At 36.1% G+C, this 21,655-nt stretch overlaps 1 protein-coding gene across 1 annotated transcript in view; it reads left to right on the top strand.

The window, feature by feature from the left end:
* Positions 1–19,827, top strand: part of LUZP2 (leucine zipper protein 2) — an 88,139-nt gene extending 68,312 nt beyond the window's left edge. The window contains exons 8-12 of the mRNA XM_066187469.1: positions 1,723–1,797; positions 3,642–3,806; positions 10,517–10,609; positions 17,946–18,023; positions 18,616–19,827. Of these exons, the coding sequence (XP_066043566.1) occupies positions 1,723–1,797; positions 3,642–3,806; positions 10,517–10,609; positions 17,946–18,023; positions 18,616–18,720 (516 nt within the window). The 3' untranslated portion in view covers positions 18,721–19,827. The remainder of the gene's footprint in view (positions 1–1,722; positions 1,798–3,641; positions 3,807–10,516; positions 10,610–17,945; positions 18,024–18,615) is intronic.
* The last annotated feature ends 1,828 nt before the right edge of the window (positions 19,828–21,655 follow it).

The following is a 21,655-nucleotide window of genomic DNA, read 5'->3' as shown; positions in this document are numbered from 1 at the left end:
GTGATAAGTCCATTTAAATTTTGCAAGCTGATAAAATGGAAGGATTATTTCTGTAGTGAATTCTCTGTTACCCGACTAAAGGACCAAACCAATGGTCTGATGTATTGTGACAGTGACTGGTGTCAGCTGTAAGAAATGTTATACAGTGGAAATTACAGACTGCAATTCAAAAGAGACTTTCCCACATGTGAACAAACAGTTGACTTCCACTTTGAAGCAAGTTTGGCTTTGACTAATGAAACTGACTCTGGTGATAAATCTGAAGGTAAATGCCTAATCCTGTTTTAAAATGCGACTACGCGGTTCTTTACTTGAGTTGAGAACTGGAAATTGCAAGCTTTTGACATTTCATTTGGCAGTACAGCCTATACCTAATGCTAATAAACATCATTAGCTGTCTGCTGAGGACTACTGGCTTGCCTAAGCACATCACCTCATCTGTGACATGTGCTGGAAGGACTGTCATTAACCCAGCAGAGACTAAGTTAACTACCTTTATAGGATTTACATTAAACAGCATTTGCATAGTGTGGCTATCCATTAAGCTATGCTACAATCAGCAGAGTGCAGGAGATCTTGAAAAGTGTGTCAAGAAAAAAAATCTCTGGCTGGGGTTGAACTCCAGAAACCTGGGAGCATGGGATGATGTTGAGGGAAAACGCACTTGCAAATATTACGTTGAAATAAAAGTGTATTGCTCTTTATCTGAGAAATGAGAATTTTATCCAATTATTCTGCATATTTACTTAATCAGAATTTCAGAAAGAAAAGATAACTGGCTAGTCCAGTGCCCTTTTCTATGGTTCCCTTTTCAAACAGAAAATGACTAGGCTGATTTTTTTGCAGGTACAAAGCAAAAGAATCTTTATTCTTTTTGGTTGCATACTAGTGTGTTATTAATGACAAGACTGAGAACTTTAGGAATCTGGGAGCTCCTGCTTCCCTGAAACAGAAAATTCTTGCAGAGAATGGATTTCCTTCAAGCAAGCAGGCTGGGTTTATACACCTCCTAGGGAAGGAGAGAGAAAATAATTGTCTTTATTTACTGAACATTTAAAAGCATCTTCTGAACCCCTGCAGTCCGTACATGACATATACATTATATAGAGCCAGAAGTCCTTCCATTCAGGGGGCAGGCTACTTGCCTGATCCTGACTTCAGAGACAAGTCTCCCAAAATGCTTTCCTGCTATGTTGTTGCATAGCCAGCTATTGTTGTGAATTTTGCTTTTATATTTCCAGGAAAAGACATGGAGGAAAAAAATCTGGAGTTACCTCCTTGTATACTAGTAGGTAGTATAATTTCGTAAGGTGTCTGCATGCAAGAATGTTTGGGTGTTTTCTAATTTGTCTGTTTATGCCAAATTAGCTTAATGTTGGCATCTCAATGTTTAAAACTACAAAATAATGTTCAAATTGCACTCAGAAGTCAGATAAATGAACAAAACAATTAAAGGATATTTGAATACCTTGAATTTTCCAGAAGGATATTGTGGCATAATATTAAATGTTTTATAGTATGGAATTAATTTTGCTATTGACATTGAATTATTATAAACTTGCATTCACATCAATGGAGCACATTTGACCATGATGTTTTTTCCTCAGGAAAAGCAAATCTGACCCAACCCATATATATGACTTGTAAAATTTATATTCTTTCCTCTCTCATATGAAAAGATGCATTACAGTTTGCATCAGCTTTTCTTCTTGATTCCCACAGGCACAACAGCTAACAGATCTGGAGCAAAAACTATCAGTTGCAAAAGACAAATTGGAAAATGCAGCTCTTGACAAAGTAAGTAGTGTAATGTAATGTAAGCATGTTTACTTCTATGAGTTGTGGATGATTTGGTGTAATTTGACAAAAAGGAATGAAAACCTTGCAGTTATTTAGATGCATACTAAGTTGCGTCTGGGATTGTAACTGGGAGTGATGCTACTGAAATCAGTGGAACTAATTATGGTACATGAAGTTAAGTACATCTGCAAAGTTATTTAAGGATGGTGAAAAGAAGAGAATGGTGAAATTAGAAAAAAAAAGCTCAGATTTTTTTTTCACTGATTTTTAGTACATTTTGGTAGTCTGAGGAAGAGGAGGCTCATGCTCATTGCTCTCTACAGCTGTCTGAAAGGAAACTGTCATGAGGCAGGAGTTGGTTTCTTCTGCTATGTCTCAAGTGAAAGGATGAGAGGAAATTACCTTAAGGTGTGCCTGGAGATGTTCAGATTAGAAATTAGAAATTTTATTTTCACTGCAGAAGTGGTTAGGCATTGGAATAAACTGCCAAGGAAGGTGGTGGAGGTAGCAACTCTGTAAGTGTCAAAGAGGCATCTGGATGTGGCATTTCGGTTTAGGGGTGATGAAAATGGTGGTATGTTGACTGATGGTTTTGAAGGTCTCTTCCAGCCTTGATTCTGTGGATCTAGCCATGTGATAGGAGTACAAATGAATCTGGGAAATATGAAGATATGCACCATGTGCTTTGGCCAGTAAGCAGCCTATTTTGACCACAGTCACATCTATGCAACATTATAGAGAACTTTGTCAAATTACATCCCTGGTTCCGATAGTGTTTCCTTCACCTGTGCTTTCATGATGTTCATTTATAGATCTCCAACACTGCACCATTTTAATCACCCGTAAACTCAAATGCCGCATCCAGACGCTTTGTTAAGAAGATGAGAAATGCCTCGATTTATGAGGTATACCTTGATTTATGTACCTTTAAAAAAATCTTTGATTGAAATGTGAACACATTTTATACTTACAGGTGCATTTTTAATGAAAAGAAAAAAAGCTAGGTGTTTTTTAATGTCAAATGCTGCTAACTCCCCTTGAAGTGAGTGTAAGAAGTTACCTCAATGGCCAACATTTTACACATGTCTTGCTTTGATGAAACAAAGATTTAAAATATGATTTCCTCACTGCTGTAGTTATCTTATTGTTCTTGCTCTCTCAGCTTATTTCAATTACGGACTTCTATTTCCATTAATATATCTATCTGTGTTTCTGGGAGTAAAATACAAATGTTTTAACATGAGTTGCAAGCATCTCACCACTTAGAAGGTTTACTTTGATTTAATGGACAGTAGTGGGTCTGGACAAATACATTCTTAACTGTTAAAGAGACCTATGGTTTTTCTGCTATATAGTGCAAAAGTATAATATGCTTATCAGGGAAGCCATCTTAGTTGGATTAAAATCTATCTATAATGTGGAAAAATACCAATTATTTGAAATGTTGTGGACAAAACTCCATGCAAAGTCTGTGTCTTTCAATACTTATGACTTCTCTGTAGATATTATACATAAAGGGCTGGACACTGTATGGTATCTTGTAAATTGTATTTTTCTTTTCAGAAAAATTATATTTAAGTATTGTGTGCAGTAATCAATGTGGATAAAACTGCATGAAGGGTTGGGAAGAGAGAGTGCAGTGACTTCCTAGGCAGTTTGGTGTCTAATGTACAGTAACCTAATCATAGAAAAATACTGCTTTATACAGTCTTGATTATTTCCATCAGTGAGAAAAAGCAGCAGCTACTCCTGAGTGTTTGGTTTAATACAGATAGAGAAAGTAAGCAGTTATGTTCATCACAGCACGTCCTAGAAAAGTGATGGTTTCTCATTTTCCCCAGGAGTCCCAGCTGAAAGCTCTGAAGGAGACTGTGCAGCTTTGCCTGTCTTCTGTTCTGCGGAATCAGCCTCCCACAGTGAATCTAATCTCTTCCAAACCAGCTGAGAAGCTAGCTTCCTCAAATACAAAGGGCTCCAAAGTTCCATTTCAAGTGACAAGCACCAAGGTATGATTTCTCTCTTGGGTGGGTTTTTTTTTTTTTTTTTTGTTTTTGTTTTTGTTTTGTTTTGGGGTTTTTTTTGTTGTTTTTGTTTTTTTGTGTTTTTTTTTTTAATGGCTATGAAAGTTTGTCCTATAAGAGCATCAGACTCTAAGGAAGCTAAAGAGGATTTGAAATTTATTGGAAGATTAGGACAAATTTTGAGGATAATTCTAAGACTCTTTCTGATGTTAGTAATTTTTTTTTTAGTTGGGAAGCAGCTACTTTTACTGAGTAACAAAATTCTGTCGTTGGGTAAATGATCATGTCTGCACAACAAATCTACAATGAAGATGGATTTGCATTTAAAGTAAATGAGGATGCTAATTCATAGGATCATTTATCTGTCAGGCACTGATAGTGAGTTTATGGTAATACAGCACTAAACAGTAATATGGGGTTTGCTTATCATGGTTTCTTTCAGTGGAAAAAAAATTATATAAAAACCATAAAAGAATCTGTGACACCCAAATCAAAATTGCCACAATGGGTCATGAACTTGACAATAGGCCATAGGGAATATTCCAGTCTTGAAAGATGAGAAGGGCAGTTTCAGAGAAAGCATGAGGGAAAAAAAGATGAAAAGTGTTTTGGGTTAATAAATTCAAACGTTATAATACAGTCAAGATTTACAGTGATTGACAACTGACCTAGTAATTTTCATCTCCAATGTTGCATTTTGCTCCTGAATTCAACTGATTCAATAGATAGATCTAGAATAATTCTGTAATTTCAGTGAAAGGGAAGTTTTATTTCCTTCCTCCAGAAGAATGACTGAAGGACATTTCAATATCTTCCTTTCATTTCAACACCGAAATAAAAATACGAATTGCTAACTCATATCCAATTTGTAATTTGTATATGGCAGCTGTTGGTATTCACTGTTAGTGCACAGGCTGAAGTCAAAAATTAGTACATGTAATTAAAATTAAAATACAATTTCAGAAAGCTGAAGTTAATTATAAAACTGGATATCATATTGCTGCTCTTAAAATTATGATTGTCAGTTTTTTAATAACTGTTTTACAGGAAGAAACGATCATTCCCAAAAATTACTACCTCTGGAAAAAAAGCACTGTTATTAGTTAGTAGCAGTACATGGGTATGATAGTGTTCATTTAAATTAAGCTGACTGGATCTCTATTCTGTAGGATAGCAGACTCTTCTTTTGTGGGTTATGCAAGCTGAAAAGAACTCTGGGATCTCAGAAGCGTGCTGTTCCTAATTAATGTGGCTGTAGAATTGTTTATCTTGCTCTTATTGTCCTTCAGGTTGGAAATGTTCATGCCTCTGTCATGAAAGCAGAGAAGTCCTGAAGGATAAGGGCCAGCTAGACATTATGTCGGTGTTTAAGACTGGTCTAAGGTCAGAGCCTTTGGAGAATTTTAAATCTCCTTGATGTTATAGATAGGGACATGAGAACACAGCATAGAGATTAGAATTAGATTTTTGATATTTGACTAAAATACAGAGTACTCTTCCTGCTTTTTTTTTTTTTTCTTTAGTGATCATAATAGATTTTTGTGTTTAATGTACTTGGTAAAATGTGTCAGTACTTCTGTGCTGTAGCCTTGTGAGAAACCAGTCTTTAGTCCTCTGTATTCAGAAGTGCTTGAATAAGTTTAACTGCCTCTAAATAGGCAATTCTCATATTTCTCTGCATTTGGCATATGCCATGAAAATGTCTGAAAGAATAATGGTCTGCAAACCTCTTCTTCCACACATTGATACCTCATTATTAAAAATCTGTGTATTATCTGTGATTATAAAACTAATGAAATCTGCTACTGTGAATCAAGTTGTTAAAGAATCATAGTCAGTCACCATGTGCACTTGAGCTTATAGGTGTTCTTTTATTATGATACCCTTTCTTATATATCTTCTCCTTGGCTTTTTTTTCCCCTTTGACAAACACCAGTTAACTCTTAAATACCGGTGTGTAGCTCTTTTTTCATTATTTTTAGATTTGCTTAAATATTTTGATACAGTAGGCTGGTATTTGGGGGGAATATAAACATATGTGATTAATTAAATGTGTTATCATATATAAAAGTGGGAACTTCAGATGAGCAGTACTTACACATCTTGTCCTGTCAGATAAGCAGCACTTTCACCTTGAGGCAACAAATGATTATTTATCTGGTAAAAATCTTAAGATATTCTCATCCAGCCTAAAAATTGCTTTCTAAAATGTCAAACTTACTTTAAATCCATGGAAGGATAAATCATATACTGTATGATAGCTGTACCACTTGGGGACAATTATCCCTGGGATGGGGGTGCTTCCTTATTAAAAAAAAAAAAAATCCAAATAAGTAGGTTGTATATTTGTATTTATTATTGGTAACCGTAATATCTGAGAGCTTGTTAGAGATATTTAGCACAAGAACCTGGTGTAGAAAGGATTACTAGGAAAGCAAGTTGCCACATTTCTTGAAAAGAAAGTACTTGGGCATTTTGTTTTTTCTAGAGAATGTGATATGAAAAAGAATAAATAAGGTTTTAAAATGTGTGCAAAGAAGTGCATTATTAAGTGCCTGAATCAGTGCAAAACAAAATTGTTGTTCTGGATAGTTCATTAATACGGAAAATTGTCTAGTAATGAGAAATTATTACATTTAAATCATAGGAAAAGTAATCTTAAAGTGATCAAAAGCAGTATAAGTCTGAAGTCTGTTTTTTTGACATGTCTTAAATTAATATTTGCAATGTACAGGAATACAGAAATATAAATATAAAATACAGAATCTACCATGTGAGTTGGCACTAATATTTCAGTTCAGAGCCATTTTGCCTATCATGTACTTGTCATAACACAACCCTGGTGCCGAAAGTACCCATTGACAAATGGATTTAGGGCACTGTGCATACAAGTTTCAATGACACAACTAAAATCAAGCATAACCAGAAGGTGAATCATTAATCCTGAACTGTGTGATTTTTAGCTTTCTGTATTACTGACAATGACTTTCATTATATAGTTTCTTTTGCACTATAATGTCAATAACTATTTTATGTTCTTCCAGTGGAAAACTCTTCCAAACTATGAGAGTTGGATCTGTCTTTTGTTGTAGCACTTTTCTTGCCTCATTCCCATTAGAGGAGGTGATGAAAGAGAAAAAATGAAGACTGAAGAGGACTGAAACTCTGCTTTCCTTTTTATTCTCCAAATGAATGCCTAAAGTCAAATGCAGTTACTTTTAATAATAAAGCATCCTGTTTGCAAAGTCTTCCTGTAAGACTCACACATGATTAGCAAGTATATAAGCCTCTAAAATATTTCTTTTTCATGTAAAAAGTCAGTGTTGGTCCCAAAATTTTATAGAATAAAACTGCCTAAATAGATGCAGTATGCCCTCTGGTGTTTTGGCCAGAAGTCAGATTTAAGGACTCTGTTGATTTGGCATGGCCTGGGTTTTTGGTGGTGGGCGGCAAGGGCCACAGTGTTGCTTTTGTGAGAAGCTGCTAGAAGCTTCCACCATGTCCGACAGAGCCAGTCTCTGATAGATGGCTCTGAAGATGGACATGCTGTTGGCCCAATTAGAGAGGTTGGTAACACCTGTGAGATCATGTATTTAAGAAATCCAAACAGCCCAAATGCAGTTTTTTCCAGGGGTGGCAAGGCGCCACTGCCAGGGGCTGTCCCTGATGCGGTGACGTGCCATAGCCACCACCATCGCGGTACGGCCTGTAGTGAACCTTGTCTGCCTGGAGCCTCAGCCAGCCATGCTGCAGGCAGAAGGGCAGGGGCAGCAGCAGCAGCTTCTCCTCCCTGGCTCCCTGCATGAGGAAAGGTGTTAAATAGGGCCAGCACCATGGCTGCCACCACTGCCCATGCGCTGGCAGCAGGGCCGCATGGCCAATGGCGAAAACACCATGAGCAACTCCCCACTGTGGAACCTTGATGAAATCAACCTCTCAGAACTGCGGGATCCTGCAGGGATCTTTGAACGAGTGGAACTTGTTGGCAGTGGTACCTATGAGCAGCAGTTTTTCTTCTAGTCAGAGAAGAGGAGGAAGTGAGAATGTGTGAGGGAAAACAACATGGTGGCACTTAGGTCAGTGGAAAAGAAGGGGAGGAGGTGCCCCAAGCATCAGAGCTGAGATTCCTCTGCAAGCCATAGTGAGGACTGTGGTGAAACAGACTGGCCCCTTGAAATATATGAAATCCACAGGTAATGCAGAGATCCACTTGCAGCCCGTGGGAAAAGTGCTCATGCCATGAGGAGGTGGATGCTGGAGAAGGCTGTGATCCAGTGGGAAACCCGAATAAAGAGAGAGCACCCCTGCTTCCAGAAGCAGAGAGAGAGGGGCCTTGCTTCCAGACTGGAGCAGCCTGTCCTTAAAAGACTGCACCCCGTGGGCGAGTGACCCATGCTGCAGCAGTTTTGGGAAGGCTGTTTGCCCATAGAAAGGGACCCCACGGCACAGCAGCGAGAAGACTCCTTTCCCTGAGCAAACAGAAGATCTCAATGACGAACTGACCAAAACACCCATGCCCTCTCTCCCTGCACTGTCAATGGGAAGAAGGGAGGGGCTGGGGAGAAGAAAAGGTGTTTTAAAGGCTTATTTTACTTCTCATTATCCTCCTCTGACACTTTTAATAATAAATTTACTTTATACCTTTAAATGTGAACATATTTTGCCCTTAGAGCGTTTTTCTTCCAGTCTTTATCTCAAGTGATGAGCCCTTCATTAATGTTTTTCCTTTGCCCAGCTGTTGCAGGAGAGGGTAAGTGAATGATTTTTGTGGGTGCCTGGCATTTGGCCAGTGTCAAACCACAACAGAGACCCTGCCAGGATGTTGCTCTCTGTTCTGCTTTCCTCCTTCAGCCTTTGTGAGACATGTTGGTGGTGTTTTAATCTTGAACTTAAGAGGTGCAGATCAGTGTCACCTCAGGGTAACAGTATGAAAAGTAAGAGGAGTTGATGGTTGTGTAATAGCTGAAGGGATGCAACATCCATCAGTTAGAAAACAGGGGGAATGAAGCAGCCCTGTTCACTGCTCCCAGCTTTGGCTGGTGTCTGAGCAGTGCAGCTCTGGTAAGTGATTTTAGAAGTTTGTTACAGAATCTGATCCTGCTGGCTAAGGCAATCATATAGAAATTGAAAAACCTGATAAAATCTTGTCCTTTGTTTTGGGAGAGAGAAAAGAAGAAGAGTTCTAGTATGTTGTAATGGACTTCACTCTTTTGAAGATAAACAGGAGACAATTGAAAATTTTCCTGTTTTCCAATTTCCTAAAATAGGAAATGCTGTAAACATCTGAAAACGTAACACTTGGAAAGTACTTTCTTGATGACAACTTACCTAAAATCTCAAATTTCCCCTTGTTCTGTAGAAATGAGTACATGCTGAGAAATTGTGTATCATTTGCTAAGGTACAATCTTAAGCAAGATTCAAATTCTGAAATCAGAAGCACTGTGCACAGGCTTTTATTCCCCACAGTTAGTAAGGCTTATGCCTGTCTGGTTTTGCTGGCATCCCATGGGATTTCACTGTGTCAGGTAGCCAAGAAATCAAGTGAACATATATTTTATCATTTATTGAACATACACTTCTTTTATTCACTGGGAAGAAATTTAAGTTTGAAGAACTGTAATTTCTTTCAGACTGAAGAGACAGGTCACTCAATACAGGTATTAAATGGCATTTATTATTTAACAGAACACTTATTTATATTGATATTTTAAATTTGTTTATCTCCACATTACTTCCTCCAGTAGTCAGTTGCTCTCTGAAACTAACAAGTTCTCATTGGAGAGCTGTTAACCAGTTACTATTTGAACTATTTTATTTCAACTATGAATTGAACTGTTTTTCATTATTCAAGTTAAATTGTAAATATTGACCTGTGTGGTTTGGTTTCTCCTGTTCTCCATAATTTCTGAAAACTTTGTATTACTTAGTAATTCAATGCAATATAGGTGACATGAGAAAAGTTTCAAAACTGATGTCTGAAATTTTAACTTTCCTTTACAGAAAAATTATTTTGCTTTGTTTCCTGTCACCATCCCCCTGAAGAGTTTCAATATGTCTTGCAGACAATTTGACGCTTTCAGGATAGTTTCAGTGCATGTTCTTCCTTTTTTGTTCTTTTGAATCTTAAAAGTTTCAGGAAATATAGAAAAAGATGCTTCAAACAAGCAACAATTTAGTGGAAAGAAATTGGATGCTTATAAAGAGATAGCAGAGTGCCTTCTCCATACAGCAGTCCATTTTGTGTGTAAGGTGAGAAAGGCAGGAGAAGGAGCATGTTTTGCCAGCTTGGGAAGTCCCAGCAGAGAGAGAGGTTGTGGACAGCTGAAGTAAGCTAAAGCCCTTCATAAACACGTCAACTCACAGCCTCAATCTTTCCCAGCCAGAATCCACAAGAGTCACAGGAATATGAATTCTAGAAATGCTTTTTTCCCCCCTCCTTTGGCATTTAAATAGAATATCTTGATTATGTATATGGAAGTAATAATTTACAAGGGAGTGTTCTAATGAGAATGTATATTGACATTTGCTGCATAAAATTTGTTGAAAATGCAGTATATAAAGTTGTTAACAATTTGCAGTGTATGACCTCTTGGTTTTTCATTGTTACCCTGAATTTTCACATGTGACTTATTTGATATTTTATCTCAATTATATTAATGCCTTTAACTTATTATTTTATATTTTTATTTTTCAGGTCTGGCAAAATGTCTCAGCAGAGAAAGAGAATTTTCATGTGGTCCTGAAAAAGGAAGAAAATCAAAGCACCCAGGAGTGTGATTCTCAAGATGTAAGATTAGCTCACCTGAAAAACAGGGCCTAATCTAGGCTGTATGAAAACATGAATGCTTTAGGCCATTGTCAATGGGGCTTTTCCCAGTCAAGATGATAGACATACTTTATAAGCCAGCTGTGTTCTGGATTAAAGTGCTGAGGAGCAAATGCTCTTTGCTGTCAGTCTGTGCATATATTATCCGGGTTTCTTTTAAGAGCTGCTTAATAGAACTGGTAGAGCTGTTGCAGGAAGTGCAGTGGTGGAAAGTGTGTCATTTGATGTTTAATCATTTCGAGAGTACATTTGTTCCTGGTTGAAGTGTTGCCTGCATTATAGTGAGATGCAAAAACCTTGTTTACATTTTTTAATATTTATTACTAATTTATTTATTTCTGATAATCAGGCACAGCCTTCACAGATGCTTCATTTAATAAAGCAAAGCCTTTGGGGAGATATAAGACATGACAGCATAGTAGTTGAAAGGATGTGATATCATTCACTGCCAGTCCAGAAAAGCTGCAAGCTGTGTTTTTCTTATGGCAGCTCTGATAGAATGTTAAATATGGTGCTTTTACTGAGACCATACGCTCAGTCAAACAGCATGGTGTGAGCTCTGAACAGGAATCTCAAATGCATGTATTGTGGCTGTAATTCTAAAGACACAAACAGAGCAGGAAAAAAGACAGAAAAAATGAGTAAGCAAATTTTGTTGACAGAGTTTACTCTGACTGTTGAGGATTTTGTGTTCAGTAGTTCAAAAAGTATAGTGCTACTCTGACTAATTTGCAGGTGAAATATATATATAGAATATTCAATATTTATTGAATATATTGTTATATCTTGAGATAAAACAAAATCCTGTGGAGGTAATTGGGTAGCTTGCTGTTTGTGAACTTGGAAGTGGGAAGAAAATTCTGGAAATAAAATCTTAGATAGTTCAGTATACAATAAATTATTTTAAAATTTATATAGTATCCATTTATAACAAATATGTTACAAGTTTATTCAGTTATAAGTTACCTCCCTTCTGCCACATCCTCTATAGAACAAGGAAAGGAAACTTTATTTTTTAATAGAAGTTGAAGGAGGAAAAGAAAAACATGTAAAATTATGAAGTTGGAGTGAACTGCGTTTAGATTATGACTAGAGGTTAGTTATTCCTTGGAAAAGTTATGGAAGGTTTGATGAAATGTAGAATACTTTTGGTAGAGACTGAAGTCATTTAGGCTAAAAAGTTGTGTGAGGAAGTTTAAACCACTCTTTTTTACAGAAGTGAATACATTAAAAGAGAAAAAGAAAATAACTGTTAACATACTTCAAAAATCAAAAGAGTATTTAAAAGTATTAAAGAGTTCACAAGTACTGTGATGAAAGATACCTAAAAGATTGACTTTTCCATAAAATCAAGGGTTTAGTTATTTAGATTAGCCGGTGGTGGCTTTTTGTGCTTCTAGCAACTGGCAGCTTTTTAGCTGTTTAGTCAGTCAGCAGACATACACACTGTCCATCTGAACATAGGCTAACATAGACATAAAAGTAGTGCAGGTGATGACATTGGGCAAACAACCTCTTCTTCATCATCATCATCATCATCATCATCATCATCATCATCATCATCATCATCATCATCATCATCTCACGTTAACATAGAAAGACACAAGGAAGAATTCAAATCATTACCTTTGAGAACTGAACTGAAAATGTCTCTTTCCACAATTAACCTTCATATATTGGCATTAGAGATACCACCTTAACTTTTGAAAGAACTGGAAGGAATTTATTTTCCCAAAGGATCATATTTCTTCAGTAATACAAAGCTGCTATTTGAACCTGTGAGCACTATCCCTGAGAGAAAATTCAGCACTTGGGGAAGAGTTTTTATTGTATTTTTATCATTACTTGGCTGTGTGTAATTTTTTCTGAAGCTTTTTACAGCTGCTTAACTCCCAATGAAGGAAGATTAAGATTGGATGGTTAAGAACATATGACAGGTTGTAATGCAGCATTTTTGAAGAAAAATTAGTGAAGATGCACTTAACACTGTTGCTTAGAAATCTAATATTTCAGCAATCCTTTCTCAGAACTCTACAAAGATCTTTTATTGTGTCTCTGATAAATAAAATGTGATTTATATTTTGGAAGAATTAGGGTAGTGAAGACTAGAGAAGAACATGCAATCTTAGAGATATTATGGCAAAACATAAAGCGAAATGGTTAGTTGCTGGTTCCAACTGGTATTTTTAAGTCTATATGGCTAAGCATCTCTGTCTTAAATTTGTGATCTTTCTGCAAATTTGTATTTATGAGGTTTATGCGTGTTCACAGTAATTAGTGTTATTTACATTAGGACAAAAACAAATGAAAATTTGTTGACAAATGGGATACAGACCAGTAAATTTGGAAATTAGACATTGCTGATATTTATCTGTAACGAAATTTGACATAGGACCAGTAATAGCCAGAAGTAGGTAGGATTCTGAAATTCATCAAAAACCAAAAAAAATATAATAACTTCAATATTCTGGTACAAGTTTCCATTATTTAGATTACTTGTACTTAAATTAGATGCATCTTGTCAATACTACTTTTTCTTAGCCTTATCCAGAGATGTTTTCCTATGTCTGGCTCCTGAAAGTCTCTGTGCAGAACCAGAGTTCTGCAGAGCTCTTTCCCCTCTATCCCTTCCTTTTTCTGTCTTCCTAAAAGCTTTTGGGATTTTGGCTTTTACACCAGAATCTACTTCATTCCCTTTTGATGTCAAATAATTCTTATGCATGTAACATATAATTTAAAACCACTTACTTGGTATTGCTAAAACATCAAAGAATTTATAAAATGATTCTTTGTTCTCTGTTGTCATGTTAGATTTTTTGCTTTGTCCTTGTAGAATCCTCTCTCATAAATAGAAGTGATAGTGCTTTTATTTACTGCTTTAATTTCCTGCAGTAAACAAACACTGCATTCATTAATCATTCAGTGACAAAGGACATTGAGTATTGGAGCCAACCACAGCATTTTGCTTCATTTTCTTAAATCAGTTTCAGTTGCAGAGCTTTGATCACATTGCACTTTCCAATAGTTTTCCAAAGGGAGTAATAAGAGGAAAAAGTAACCATCGTTGTAACAAAATTTCAAACTAATAAAATCCTCAAAGTAAATTTGATTCTGTAAATGTGGACTAGGAAGGTCATCAGAAGTTACATCACCTGAGTTTAACCATCCCCTCATGCTCCTTAAAAAGGGAGGCAGAAGAAAACACAGAAAATAATTAGGGAGAAAAGACCTTTCTTGTTCCAATGGCAGGAAATAAACTTCCACAACTAAGTTGGAATTTGAGAATATTTTTGGATTTTTTTTTGTTGTGCTGTCAGTTTCATAAATGCAGAAGAGTATTTTTTAATAATCTTGTATGCAAAGTTCATCAGAAGACAGCCTTTCACCATGTTAACAATAAGTTGCACTTCTAGAAATGTTGTGGTATTTTAGTCATCCAGTCTTTTTCAGCTACATCAAAGCATGGTGTTTTGAATTGTCTCCTTATTTTATAGCTTTTGAGGGATTTGGTCTTGCCCACCTCTGCTGTGTTTTCTCCCTTTTGATCTGCAGTCCTTACCCACCAGTCACTATAGGCACAAACAAGAAAATAGCCAACATTATTTGGTTGTATGATTGTGTTGACCCTGCATTCACATACTGCCTTTCTGTATTCCTGGAAAGACATTAGCTGATGTACCAAAGGTCATCACCTGGCTATACATTAACTCTTGGTGTTGGAGATTTTTCTTCCTAAAAATTTTTTAGCATGTAGCTTAAGAGCCTGCTTAAACTTCTCTGGAAGCAGTAAGGAGAGGGACAGGTAAAAAGTAATTTCATATTTATTCCAAATTCATTACAGCTGCGTTGGAATACGAGCCTGCATTGCTTCCAGTGATATCTGTGTCTTGTTCAAAGTCTCCAGATGTGAGAGAAAGGTAGTGCCTCTTCCCTGCCCTCCCTTGAAGCCAACACAGATTTAAAACTTACCTGTGACTAGTAGAGGTAATGTGCAAGCAGAACTCATAAAGTTTCTGCCCAACCGTGGGGAAAGTAATCCATGTTTTGAAATATCATGTTTGTGACATTGTGAAATGTCAATATTACACTCGGTATGAAAACTAGAACATCCTTGAAGTACTCCTGGCAATATTTTAAATTACAACCTGCCTTGTTATGTTGCTACAAGAGGATTTGATGGAGTTGTATTTAGCTAACAGGACTGACTTGAGATCAGGTGTGATTTTTTACCTTTTAAGTATTTCCTTCAAAGATGCTTTTACTCTTTTGTTAGCATTTTATTAACATTTCAGTAATAATCTTTCAAAAAAAAAGTTCACTCTTTGGAAGAAAAGCAATTGATCCTTCTCTGATAGAAATGGAGAAAGCTGCTTTTTGCCCAGTTGTGTGTCTCTCTGTTAAAGCATATGTTGAGGGACATTTTTACTGCTGAATAATCATGGTGTAAGGTACAGGAATGCCTGCTCTTGTGGGGGAACACAGAGTTCCTCCCTGACATATGTCCCTCAAATATTGAAATCTTGATTTAAAGCTTGGCATGATTCCAGTATCTCTTCCAGTAGGTACTTCTAAAATCTCATTTCCATAAAATAAAAAACCACCCTGACAACATTTCAACACCTTTATTTTCCAAAAGCAATTGTTTTTGCTTTTTGGTAGTTTCTACCATGTCAAGCTCTCATTCTGTCCTTTTAATGAGTGTACCTCTCACAGGATGGAATCTGACAGGCATAAAGGGAGTCACACAGACAAACATACAAAACAATCCAGTACTTGGCATAGAGGGAACTAGCAACAGTAACAGAAGTTTAATATTTTACTTTCTTTGTCTGTCTCCTAAGGTTGTGGAAGGTATTCTAGTACATTTGGTTTAAATTTCTCCACTGGTCTTTAGCTGAGGGACACAAAGATAATATGTATTGTGTGTATTTGTATATTTATGTGTTTATATATGCATATATAAATATATGCTTATAAAAATATAAGCATGTAAATACACACACAGGTGTGTGTTTGTGTATGTATATATGTGTTTATACATATGCCTGAGGCCATATGAGGATGGGATTCAGTTTGGGTTCTGTTAAACCCAGTTTACAGATAGAGCAGAAGATTCTGTTAATACTCACTCAGTTTAGAAACCAAACTGATAAAAAGCCACAACCTCTGTATGTGTATATCTGTATACATATATGCATATATACACACACACACACGTATACATGCATATATATATTATATATGTATGTGTGTATATATATATACACATGTGTGTGTGTGTGTGTGTATACACCTCATCCATGAGAACTGGTTACAACCCTGGCTGTTGTTGACTGATGATAGATTGAAAGTCAGTGCTACTGTTCAATCTGTAATTTATTTGTTAATGATATACAGTGTTTCACAGTGACAAGCAATCAATAATGAACATGTTATGTTTTAACAACATAAAGGCATTATTTAGAAAAAGTCCCTACTGTCTTTCTCCAACAGTGATCTATATGGTATGCTACTAAAAAGAAAATAACTCAGAGGGAACAAATATGAAATTCTACCAACATAAGTCTTTACTGTTCTTTTCCTGTCATGATAGCCTTTGTTATCTGGTCTATGAAAGAAGTATGCAAGACTACTCACTCACAAATCGTTTTTTTTATCCTTTGCTGTTATTTTCTCTAAGGCAGACCTGGTTTGGTTTTTTTTTTTTCTTCCTTTGCAAATGTCTTAAGCAATTGACTTGCGGCTTTATTAATTCAATTAATAGTTTTTGCTTCCTATCTCCTGTAAATTATGTTGGTGAAATAGGTTACCAGATTTAATGTTCTAGTATGTACAGTCAGAGCAAATTCTGGATATGTAAATTATCATACATTTAATTAGCATTATTTCTGTCCTCTTCATTGCAGTTTGCAATACTGTTCATTGTTTGACCCATGGTATCTTTTGTCCTCAAGCTGTATCTAGAAGTCACTCAAACCCTCATTTTTTCTGAACATGATTCAGCTTGAAATATTTTTTTAAATCTTGATTACTAGTAATTAATTTAAATGGAAGTTTTGGCAGGACCACACTTACAAGGTTCTGAAGCATTAAAAGTCTACTAAAAATTGCTACTCTGTCATCTGACTTTCTAGTCTTTATCTCAGACATAAACCACATTTGTTTGATGCTTTGTTTGATTTTTTTGTCATAAAAGAAGTAGGTGCTTTATCGGTAGACGTTATTTTAATCAATACTGCCTTGATTATTCCCTATATTAATTCAACCTTTATTTGCTATTGTCTAGAGTGGGAAAATATGAAGAAGAGTTCCCCACATCAAATCCATCTCAGAGGCTCACTTCAGTAGTTTAAACATTACTAAGCACTCCCCCCCACTGTTACATTGGAAAGAGTCTTGATGACTTAAAATTTAAAAAACCGTGTCATTTTCATTCCATTTAAGTGTGTCAGTTTTAATAGCAAAACAAGTAGAGAAATTCCAATGTGAACTCATTTTAGAGTCATGACCAAGTATTATGAATATTTGACTGTATTCTGTGTTTCAACTCCTCTTCTTATGGCATCCTTAATCTACCTTCTGAAGGGACTTTGATTTAAGTACAGTAGAATTTTCAGTGTTGAGTAAATCTCTGGTTTCATATCCAGAGTTCTCCTTGGTTCAAAAATCTACTTTGTAATTAGTTTTATTTATGCTGTGCAACTCTGTTTTCCCACATATTAAAAAGCGTATTGGCAAAGAATGTAACATTATTCCTTGGATAAAATGGCAGCAATTAATGTCACAAGATTTTGTACCTTGAGAGTCATCTGCCTTACCCACTCAGGGACTTTATATTCCCATTCAGGGATTATTATACCTAAGAGATACAGAGTTTTGACAAGAGGATAGTAATAGAGCCAAGTTCTAAATGTAATGCTGATTTTCAACTGTTACTGTTTCCTCACCCATGAAAGATACTTGTAATTACTTTTCTGTTCCCTAGGTCAACTTGTAGAAGTAAACTTCACTATTGGTGATGAGGTTTAAACATGAAGAAAAAAAGCTGGATAAGTGTTAAGTTGTTAAACCTGCTGCCACAAGACTACATTGTTAAAGACTATTACAGGGATGATGGGAGTCTGTGATAAGCTTAGCCAGGAAAACTTTGTTCCATTTCATCAACTAGGCTTAAAAGACGACCTGGTGATTTTTTAAATTTTTTTTTTTAAGGAAAACCTTTATTTTAGGAAAAAAATACAAAGTAGTAATCTCTGACATTTGTATTAGTAGTAATCTCTGACATTTGTATTAACAGGTTGCCAAGACATGTTTGGGGAATCGTAATGATTCAATGTCTCATTTGAAGGCAGCAGAAACAGAGACAAGCTTTCAGGTATTCTCTTCCAGAGTAATTGTTGGGATTTTACTAAAAGGTCTTGTGAAATGCAATTACTTGAAGTATACTTACACATTTTTCACCAAGTTCTGTCTCAAAAGAGAAGACTGTTTAGTTCAGACTTTGACTGCATCTAATTGCAATTTATCTGTTCAGAATGTTTTCTGGCTGGTAACGATTTTCAGACTATTAAATATTTGAAGAACTAGTAGTCAAATGACTTAATTTGATACTATGATGTCAGTAGCCCTGGAAGCAGGAGCAGGGAGAGATTTCCAAAATAATTTTATTTATTTATTTATTTATTTATATGCAATTATGTGAAGCTGCATGCAGCATCAGACTTGTATGGTTTTGCACTGTGAAGGTTGTTAAATATGCTTTTTTTAGTAGAGATCAGGACCCTTTTCTAAGCACAGTTGGTAAATACCATATTCTGCTGCAATAGTTTATAACTGGCCAGTTTAATGGAAATACAGCTCTGTGTGTACTATTGCCACAGATTTTTAACATACTTCTTTTATTTTTGCTTCTGTATATATGTATCCTATACGCCATGTTTACACTAATGATGTTTTCATCTCTACAGAAGTTGCACAGCCCTCCATGGACTAAACCTGAAGATAAAAAATCACCTGGAAAAAAAGAGAAAAAATACAAAGAATCAGTTAGTACACAAGGAAAAAAATTCTAAATGCTATTAATCTACATTGAAAAATGCCAATTGTTTCCATCCTCATGTTCTGTTAGCACAAAGGCATGAAATGTCCTAGGTTTCTAAAGCATGCATTTTTCACTATTTTATGAATGTCTGTAAATTAGTCTAGAACAGACCAATTAGTACCTTACAGCAATAATCCAAAATGGATGTTTGAAGAAATGTTTTGTAATGCAGTCCAGTTTTTGAACTCTTATTCTACCTTATCAGTAATTGTATACTGTAAATTACTTTCTTTGTAAACAACAGTCATTCTCGAGTATTTTCTCAGTCTGTTTTATTTAATGTAATTTTGTGGCAGATTAGGTTTTAAGATTAAGGGGCAGTCAGTGTGTGTTGGGGAGGAAGTATCTGTAACCATATTTGAAGTACAATCTTTAAGTACAACTGTAAAAAGAGAACTGTGTGTGGGGGTCCATGTATACTTACCTTTCAGTAATTCCATTTCAAATCTACTTACACAATAAAATAAATTTATTTTGTGTGTGGGGTTTTTTTTTCCCCTCACTGCTATCTTAACTATCCCATTTTTGAATGCTGAAAAGCTGACAGAATTGGAGTTTAAGGGATGGAGACAGAGAGGATCATTACTTTGGGGATTCAAGCAAAGAAATTTGCAGGTGGTACTGAGTTACGGTTTCATAGCTTGAATGGCAGCCATGCAAAGTCAGTTTCATCCCTTATATTTGTGCTGATCTCAACAAGATAAAATAGACTTTAAAGGGTAAAGCCCTGTTTTGTCCCCTACCATTGGCCTTTGATCACTCCATCAGGGAGGAGCTATTGATTGGAGTGAGCTTTGTCACTCATGGATTCTTTCAGTTTTTCCTTAGTCACACACTATGACAAGAAAGCAGAAAGAAGGGGAGGAGAAGGAAGAGTGTTTTGCTTGTTTGTGTGTATGTCATTATTGGTCCAGTTTAAGAATTCATATCTTGTTGGAAGGCAAATCTTTCAAGAACAGTAGGAACAGTAAATTGCCTGATGCAATGCTGTGCAATCCCTAGAAAGAAGTGTTTTAAGGAGTTGTAAATTGTAAACTTCCAACTTTGTCTTAATGCACACATTTTTTACTAGATTATAGTTAATTAGTATGGTATAGTTATAATAATTTACTTTTTCTTGCTTTGGATCAAATAAAATACAAAGCAAATAGGCAAATCTTCTATTTCACTTAGTGGTGCTCTGTTTTCAGTTTTAGAATTTAAGATTTTACCTCTCCTTTAACAGTCTCCTGCAATACCTACCTTTTCCTTGCTGGTGTGAATAATCTTTCACCCTGACACTTTGTATATGCTCGTCTACTCAAAGGTAGATAGTTGCAGAACAGTAGGCTTCTCTGCCTTGAGAAAATACAATTTTGAAAAGAAAAAACCTCATGAGTTGACCAAATGATGACATAGTACAGCTTAAGACTATCCTTTTTAAGCATCAAAAGAAGTGAGATGGTGGCCACAAAATTAATCAGAACAGAGATGTGGCTTTTTGCCTCTGATCCTAAACCTTGCTGAAGACAGTCTGCTATCTTTCAGAATTTTCAGTGAGCAAGAGACTTGCGATCTTGTCATATCTACAGCTGGCATTCATTTCTAGGCATGCCAAAAGCAACATTTCTTTGCATATGGCACACCTCAGCTGAAAAAGTCACTGAAACTGCCCACAGAGGGAAAAGGATCTGAAAGTTTTTAAGGAGGCTCAAGAAATGGATGAATAGGGATGTCAGGTGCTTTATCTCCTGGGGGCCAAATATCAACAGGAGCCCTTGATAACTTTAAAAGTAGGCCCCCAGGAGGAAGAATTAGAATTTTTAGTAGATACAGGGGCTGAGAAGACATGTGTTTGTCGAATTCCAAAAGGATGTAGAAAAAGCCAAAATACAATTCAAGCAGCAGTTGTAAAACAGGTAATATTTGGAGGAACAAACAAAATAAGAATGGGGGATGTTTTATTCATACCAGGGGCAGGATGTAATTTGCTGGGGAGGGATTTGCAAGTGCAGTTAGGTATCCCTCTTCCAGAGGGAGAGAAAATGGTAGTCAAACTTCCCAACAGAGGAAGATGAAAAACAAATTGAGGAAGTAGTTTGGGCCAAGCCTGGAAATAGGGGCAAGTTAAACATAACCCTTATAGTAATTAAAATAACTAACAAAGATTGCCCAACTGGAGTACAGCAATACCCATTCTCTTTGGGAGAAAAGAGTTGCAGACAGTAATTCAAGAATTAATTAAAGATGGGACTTTAGAACCGTGCATGTCTCCCCACAATACTCCTATATTACCAGTTAAAAAAAAAAAAAATCAAATGGGACATAACAGGCTTGTCCAAGACCTGAGAAAAGTAAATAAAAGAACTATAGATCAATATCCAGTGGTACCCAATCCCTACACATTATTGAGTAAAATCCCTCCATCACATTGTTGGCTCAGTGGGATAGATCTCAAAGATGCCTTTTGGGCCTGTCCCCTTCCAGAAGGAAGAAGAGATATATTTGCTTTTGAATGGGAAGATCCCGATACAGGGAGAAAGCAATTACTCAGGTGGACAAAATTATCCCAAGGATTTACTGAATCTCCCAATTTATTTGGACAAGCCTTAGGGGAAGTATTACAACTCTTTCCTATTGTGCCAGAAATAAAACTTATCCAGTATGTGGATGACTTACTCCTTTCAGCAGAAGATTAAGAGGAAGTCAGAGAATTCACTGTATCATTGCTGAATTTCTTGGGAAACCAAGGGCTTCAGGTATCGAAAGAAAACTGCAATTTGTAAAGAATGAAGTAAAATACTTAGGACGTGTAATACGCCAAGGAAGCTGGCAATTAAACCCTGAAAGGATTCCGGGAATAACCTTAATACCTCAGCCAAAAACTAAAAAAGAAATCAGAAAACTCTTGGGCTTGTTAGGGTATT

Source organism: Chamaea fasciata, unplaced genomic scaffold (assembly GCF_029207755.1).
Source record: "Chamaea fasciata isolate MVZ Bird 193981 ecotype frontalis unplaced genomic scaffold, bChaFas1.0.hap1 SCAF_7, whole genome shotgun sequence".
Classification (NCBI taxonomy): Eukaryota; Metazoa; Chordata; class Aves; order Passeriformes; family Sylviidae; genus Chamaea; species Chamaea fasciata.
Note: the sequence above shows the minus strand (reverse complement) of the source record. Positions and strands in the feature narration are given on the sequence as shown.